This window comes from Salvelinus namaycush, unplaced genomic scaffold, assembly GCF_016432855.1.
Source record: "Salvelinus namaycush isolate Seneca unplaced genomic scaffold, SaNama_1.0 Scaffold102, whole genome shotgun sequence".
Taxonomy (NCBI): Eukaryota; Metazoa; Chordata; class Actinopteri; order Salmoniformes; family Salmonidae; genus Salvelinus; species Salvelinus namaycush.
In genome coordinates, this window is record NW_024057698.1 from 405,368 (window position 1) to 413,541 (window position 8,174).

General features: G+C 41.9%; 1 protein-coding gene across 1 annotated transcript; it reads left to right on the forward strand.

Moving 5' to 3' along the window:
• Positions 1 to 4,123: 4,123 nt before the first annotated feature.
• LOC120035306 (zinc finger protein 239-like) lies at positions 4,124 to 7,928 on the forward strand. The gene is made up of 2 exons (XM_038982094.1): positions 4,124 to 4,166; positions 6,363 to 7,928. The coding sequence occupies exon 2, from the start codon at positions 6,455 to 6,457 to the stop codon at positions 7,583 to 7,585; it is 1,131 nt and encodes a 376-aa protein (XP_038838022.1). The 5' UTR covers positions 4,124 to 4,166; positions 6,363 to 6,454; the 3' UTR covers positions 7,586 to 7,928.
• Positions 7,929 to 8,174: the final 246 nt, after the last annotated feature.

The window sequence follows — 8,174 nt, forward strand, 5'->3', positions numbered from 1 at the left end:
GCCCTCCATGTGCTCGCCAGAGGTAGCCTGACTGCCATTAGGTACCGAGATGAGATCCTCAGACCCCTTGTGAGACCATATGCTGGTGCGGTTGGCCCTGGGTTCCTCCTAATGCAAGACAATGCTAGACCTCATGTGGCTGGAGTGTGTCAGCAGTTCCTGCAAAAGGAAGGCATTGATGCTATGGACTGGCCCGCCCGTTCCCCAGACCTGAATCCAATTGAGCACATCTGGGACATCATGTCTCGCTCCATCCACCAACGCCACGTTGCACCACAGACTGTCCAGGAGTTGGCGGATGCTTTAGTCCAGGTCTGGGAGGAGATGCCTCAGGAGACCATCCGCCACCTCATCAGGAGCATGCCCAGGCGTTGTAGGGAGGTCATACAGGCATGTGGAGGCCACACACACTACTGAGCCTCATTTTGACTTGTTCTAAGGACATTACATCAAAGTTGGATCAGCCTGTAGTGTGGTTTCCCACTTTAATTTTGAGTGTGACTCCAAATCCAGACCTCCATGGGTTGATAAATTTGATTTCCATTGATAATTTTTGTGTGATTTTGTTGTCGGCACATTCAACTATGTAAAGAAAAAAGTATTTTATAAGAATATTTCATTCATTCAGATCTAGGATGTGTTATTTTAGTGTTCCCTTTATTTTTTTGAGCAGTGTAAGATTAAATTTAGGTTATTTACAATGTTAATCTCTTTCTTGTCACGCCTGCTCCCGCTCATCCTCCCTCTGGCGCTCGAGGGCGCCAGACTCCCCAACATTACGCACTCAGCCGCTTTCAGTACGCACACCTGCCTTTCCCCGTCATGCGCATCAGCGCTCATTGGACTCACGTGGACTCAACTACTTGTGTAATTTCCTTCCCTTTATCTGTCTGTTTCCTAGCTCTGTTCCCTGCTTCGGGATTGTTTGTCATATGGCCTTGTTTATCCGTGCTGACGCTGTTCCTGTCGTGTTTTTTGTCCGTTCCAGAATACATGTTTGACTCCCCGTACCTGCTTCTCCTGTCCGGCATCGGTTCTTACAATTCTGCAGAGCAACCAGATGTGCAGAGAGAGAGAGAGGTTCAGAGCCCAGTACAGGGAAAATAAAGGGACATCGAAAGCACTAAAAATCCTTTTGATTATTTTGCCCGTCCTCAGTCCAAGGATTTTGACTTATTTTTTCAGTACCAAAACAACCCCTCAAAGAGTCATTCTCAATGTATTCCACTCCAAAGATGGCACAAACAGAAAATGGCTGACCTACAATGAAGTAACTCCCTCTGCTCAGTACGTCTTGCATTCGCAAAACCTTCAGCCAGTGATAGTACATTTGTTTTACTCGTACCTCAGCCAGCATTGTGAATGGTTAGGAAATAATATGTCATGTTTTACTCAGTACCTCAGCCAGCTTTGTGAACGGTTAGGAAATAGTATGTCATGTTTTACTCGTACCTCGGCCAGCATTGTGAATGGTTAGGAAATAATATGTCATGTTTTACTCGTACCTCAGCCAGCATTGTGAATGGTTAGGAAATAATATGTCATGTTTTACTCGTACCTCAGCCAGCATTGTGAAATGTTAGGAAATAATATGTCATGTTTTACTCGTACCTCAGCCAGCATTGTGAATGGTTAGGAAATAATATGTCATGTTTTACTCGTACCTCAGCCTGCATTGTGAATGGTTAGGAAATAATATGTCATGTTTTACTCGTACCTCAGCCAGCATTGTGAATGGTTAGGAAATAATATGTCATGTTTTACTCGTACCTGAGCCTGCATTGTGAATGGTTAGGAAATAATATGTCATGTTTTACTCGTACCTCAGCCTGCATTGTGAATGGTGTCTGAGGCGGTGACATGCTAGACCAGGGCAGTAAATCTAATTCTTAGTTGTTTTTAGTCAGACATGAAAGGTCTGGGGTGGTTCTGTGGTTATAAGTTACATCTCTGGCCATGTTGGCAGGATCTGAATCAAACCCAATGTCCACCTGCCACACTGACAGGGTCTGAATCAAACCTAATGTCCACCTGGTACACTGGCAGGGTCTGAATCAAACCCAATGTCCACCTGGTACACTGACAGGGTCTGAATCAAACCCAATGCCCACCTGGCACACTGACAGGGTCTGAATCAAACCCAATGTCCACCTGGTACACTGGCAGGGTCTGAATCAAACCTAATGTCCACCTGGCACACTGGCAGGGTCTGAATCAAACCCAATGTTAAGGGGAGGGAAGATTGGTCAGGAGGGTGATGATTATTGTTGTTCTACTGCCTGATTGTTATTCAAAAACACTATTTACAAAAGCTTTGTTAAAGAACAAGAAGGCCCACACACTGTTGACAAAAGCTTTGTTTAATCAGCACAACAGTTTTCAGCTGTGCTAACATAATTGCAAAAGGTTTTTCTAATGATCAATTAGCCTCTTAAAATGATAAACTTGGATTAACTAACACATCGTGCCATTAGAACACAGGAATTATGGTTGCTGATAATGGGCCTCTGTACGCCTATGTAGATATTTCATAAAAAATCTGCCGTTTCCAGCTACAATAGTCATTTACAACATAAACAATGTCTACACTGTATTTCTGATCAATTTGATGTTATTTTAATGGTCAAAAAATGTGTTTTTCTTTCAAAAACTATGACATTTCTAAGTGACCCCAAACTTTTGAACGGTAGTATACATCTTCATGATGTATTGTTACACCACGTAGGAGCAGTATAGACCTAGTCTGTTCATTATATACATCTACATGATGTATTGTTACACCACGTAGGAGCAGTATAGACCTATTCTGTTCATTATATACATCTACATGATGTATTGTTACACCGTGTAGGAGCAGTATAGACCTAGTCTGTTCATTATATACATCTACATAATGTATTGTTACACCACGTTGGAGCAGTATAGACCTAGACTGTTCATTATATACTTATACATAATTTATTGTTACACCATGTAGGAGCAGTATAGACCTAGTCTGTTCATTATATACATCTACATGATGTATTGTTACACCATCTAGGAGCAGTATAGACCTAGTCTGTTCATTATATACATCTACATGATGTATTGTTACACCATGTAGGAGTAGTATAGACCTAGTCTGTTCATTATATACATCTACATGATGTATTGTTACACCATGTAGGAGCAGTATAGACCTAGTCTGTTCATTATATACATCTACATGATGTATTGTTACACCATGTAGGAGCAGTGTAGACCTAGTCTGTTCATTATATACATCTACATTATGTATTGTTACACCATGTAGGAGCAGTATGGACCTACAGTAGCTAGCTACTTATTTAGATTTAGTTTGACTTAATGAAACTGCCTTAAATGTGCTGTAGTAATAAAACAAATCGCACTAATCAATCAACACATTCCTGTCTTTGTATGTCTCAATATAATGGTATTATTTAATTAAATCCATTTAAAATAATCTTTGTCTGAAAATAAAATATGATCCTAAACTGCGTTTCCCACTCCAGTCAGCAGACGGCGATGTGCGTGTTTCAGGCGATGCTGCTAGCGTGACGTATATCTAGTGGACGGTTCTTCATAAACAGCTCGTCAACCACCTTGGTAGCTTGCTAGCCAACATAGCCGAAGGTTTCTAGCTATTTATACGATTTCGGTCTATATTAGCTATTGTGTTTTAGACACACGTCTGTCGTATCTACTTGTTAACCTATTTAATTGAATATTACGTTATTTTGTATTAGTCAGCTATAGTAGCTTGCTGGTTAAGTTAGCACTAGCCTAATCGCTAATTGAAGCTAGCTAGCTAACATCCCCGAACATGAGCTCCTTAAACTACTCCCCTCCTGTTAAAGAAGAGGTCTGCTGGACGGAGGAAGAAGCTCTGGGGTTGAACATTGTCGTGAAAGAGGAGAAGGAAGAGGAGGATGTCACAGTAAAACAAGAAGTAGAGAATGAGTCTGTTACAGTGAAAGAAGAAGAGGAAGACGTTTCAGTGAAAGAAGAGGAAGATGCGTTCAGAGTGAAAGAGGAGGAGGATGTTACAGTAAAAGAAGAAGAGGAGGGAAAAGAGGAGGATGCAGTTTTTGGAGTGAAGAAGGAAGGGGAGATTACTGTCACATTGAAAGATGAAGAGGTGGAGAACGGGGATCTGATTAACACCAGTAAGTACCGCCTTAAATGTGTTTTTAACTTAGGATATTCGAGGGTTGGCTCGTCAATACCTCTTCAACGGAGGCCTAGGATGATGACTGATATGTCTAGAATCAGACGACGTAGAGAGCAAGCTACCCCTTGTTTTCTCTGTTCTGTTTCCAAAAAGTGACTTAACATATATATTTGAAAAGGGTCTATGCTGACCGCAGACTGGGGGGCACGGCATGTAGTGATTTTCATGTAGTGATGTTTTACTACACACCGTGCCCCCCAATAGTTCCATGCGAGAGTTGGGTTGGCTACACCAAAGATTATGGATATACTGACAAGATGTCTCTCCGCCCTAACAAGGGGAGTAGTTGTCCACAAAGCGGCACTGCGGGTTGTCTAGCTCCCGCCTATCCTTTCTTTGGATTGGTGGATTCATCTTATTATTGAAATCTATTGTTTATATTCTATGAGGGTTGTTGTCGTCAACCGCCTGTATTCAATGGAGAGAGATGCTAAGCTACTAGCATGAATATGCATAGCGATCTGGAGACAACTCCTATAGTGTTTTTATCAAAGTTGTCTGTATGTCACGTGTCCACAAAACAACTTAATCATTACAAAACTTCTGTTGGATCAAGTAAACCTCACGTAGCAAATAAGCCTTTCATTTTGTTGTTGACCGAATTTGACACTTTCCACACTGTGTTGATAATTGTTTCCACTTGGATACAACCTACTGTAGTCTACTGGCATGACCTAGAGAGATACAACCTACTGTAGCCTACTGGCATGACCTAGAGAGTTACAACCTACTGTAGCCTACTGGCATGACCTAGAGAGTTACAACCTACTGTAGCCTACTGGCATGACCTAGAGAGTTACAACCTACTGTAGCCTACTGGCATGACCTAGAGAGATACAACCTACTGTAGCCTACTGGCATGACCTAGAGAGATACAACCTACTGTAACCTACTGGCATGACCTAGAGAGATACAACCTACTGTAACCTACTGACATGACCTAGAGAGATACAACCTACTGTAACCTACTGGCATGACCTAGAGAGATACAACCTACTGTAACCTACTGGCATGACCTAGAGAGATAAAACCACTTGGATATAACCTACTGTATCCTACTGGCTTGACCTAGAGAGTTACAACCTACTGTATCCTACTGGCTTGACCTAGAGAGTTACAACCTACTGTATCCTACTGGCTTGACCTAGAGAGTTACAACCTACTGTAACCTACTGGCTTGACCTAGAGAACTAAAGTTGTAAAATTCTTTGATTTTAAATGATTTTTTTCCGGTAATAGTGATAATTTGGATCTTCCTATCCACATGTGGGATCCCTCTGCTTTGTCGTCCACTCTACACCAATAACAGACAACTACTGTCGGTTCCCTCTCCTTTGACGTCCGCTCTACACCAATAACAGACAACTACTGTGGGCCTCCCAATCATACAGCCTGGATATAGCCTGGATTCAAACCGTGGACTGTAGTGATGCCTCTTGCACTGAGATGCAGTGGCTTAGACCGCTGCATCCATGTGTGTGTTAACTATTTAACTGTACTAGAATGCTTAAAAGACTGCTAAAATGTTAAATATCGGTTATCGGTATCGTTTTTTGGGGCAAGGAAAATATTGGATATCGGTATTGGCCCAAAATGTAATATCGGTCTCAGGATATTACTGCGAGAAACCCCTCTAAGCTCACACAGCTCTCCTGCACCTTTATCAGATCAGCAGCGATTCACGTCAGCCTCCAGCGAGGTCGTCAGGTGTAAAGTGCTGCAATCATCATGGTGTGGAACTGTTGTTTTGAGTGAGGCAATAACTGGCACAGTCTCGTATCACAAATTAGTTCAATCTGCTTTGAAAGTATCAGAAACCTCTTGTATTCAGGTCTGAATTGTAGCCACTACCTCAGTTGAAATGACAACTATCTCCGAGCATAGTAGCTTGATGGTCTCGAATGTTCATTTTAGCGTCCCCAGACAAAACCGCACACCCGGGGAAAGTGCAAGTCTCTGGGCTTTCAGTGTCAGGAGAGGGCGGTGATGAAACTGGGACTTGATTTTAATGAACTCCCCCAAACAAGAACAAATCTGAACCAAACATAGACTTATATGTTTCACAAGTTTGGCCACACAGTACAGCACAGTAGACAACTAAGTAACTAGATACTCTGTTTGTCTTTGACAGGAGAGAGACCAGACTCTCCCTCTGACATCGGGAAGAGTCCTTCAGGGGAATCAGACCCAGGGAAGAGTCCTTCATGGGAATCAGACCCAGAGATGCCCAAAGCAACAGGAGGACATCACTGCTCCCACTGTGGAAAGAGTTTTACAAAGTTAGGGAGCCTGAAGAAACATGAGAGGACACACACAGGAAAAAAGACTTTCCAATGTTCCCAGTGTGGAAAAGGTTTTCTTTGGTTATATCACCTGAATAGGCATGAGAGGACGCACACAGGAGAAAAACCTTTCCAATGCTCCCATTGTGGAAAAAGTTTTAACGAATTAGGGTACCTATTAATACATAAGAGAATACACTCTGGAGAGAAGCCTTACCACTGCTCTAAATGTAGAATGACTTTTACCTGGTTAGGGAGCCTTAAAACGCATGAGAGAATACACACTGGAGAAAATCCTTTCCAATGTTCCCACTGTGGAAAGAATTTTACTCAGTTAGGGAACCTAAATCGGCACAAGAGGACACACACAGGAGAGAAGCCTTACCAATGCTCTCAGTGTAGAAAGAGTTTTAGGGGTTTAGTGAGCCTGAAACAGCATAAGAGAATACACACAGGAGAGAAGCCCTATCACTGTTCCCAGTGTGGAAAGAGTTTTAGATGGTTAGGGACTTTGAAAATGCATGAGAGGACACACACAGGAGAAAAACCGTACCAATGCACCATGTGTGGAAAGAGATTTACCCAGTTAAAGTCCATGAAATTACATGGGAGAATACATACAGGAGAGAAGCCTTACCACTGCTCCCACTGTGGAATGACTTTTACCTGGTTAGTAAACATGAAAACTCATGAGCGAATACACACAGGAGAGAAGCCTTATCAATGTTCCCAGTGTGGAAAGAATTTTAGGGGTTTAGTGAACCTGAAACAGCATGAGAGGACACACCCACAAGAAAAGCCTTACCAATGCTCCCTGTGTGGAAAGAGTTTTACAAAGTTAGGGGGTCTGACAAGGCATGAGAGGACACACACAGGAGGGGATAAGACATACCACTGCTCCCTGTGCGGAAAGACATTTAACAGGTTAAGGCATCTGAATAAGCATGAAAGAATACATACACAGGAGGAGAAGACATACCACTGCTCTCATTGTGGAAAGACATTTTCCCAGTCAGAGGACCTGAAAGCACATGAGAGAATAGAGAGGCTTTGTTCTGACTTGTGTTTTTGACTGAGAATTTGTGTTTTTGTATATACCACATGAAATCATATTGTTTATATGAAGTCTTCAACAAAATAGGTTTACTTAAAAAAATGTTTGTTTCGTTTCTAAAATGAGATATAAAAAAAAATGATGTACATTGATATTTTGTATACACGTGTACAGGTTTCAGGCTCATACAGCGCAGGTGCATAACAAAGTTTGTAATTTTCCACGATAGTAAGTAAGTAGCCTTGCAGGAGCCTTGGCTTGTCTGATCCATAACAGCTCATAGTAACAGGAGCCTATCTCCTGTTTCTGTAAAGGACTCTAGTCTATACATTACCACAGTATAGTAACAGGAGTCTAGTCTATACAGTACCACAGTATAGTAACAGGAGTCTAGTCTATACATTACCACAGTATAGTAACAGGACTCTAGTCTATACAGTACCACAGTATAGTAACAGGACTCTAGTCTATACAGTACCACAGTATAGTAACAGGAGTCTAGTCTATACATTACCACAGTATAGTAACAGGACTCTAGTCTATACAGTACCACAGTATAGTAACAGGACTCTAGTCTATACAGTACCACAGTATAGTAACAGGAGTC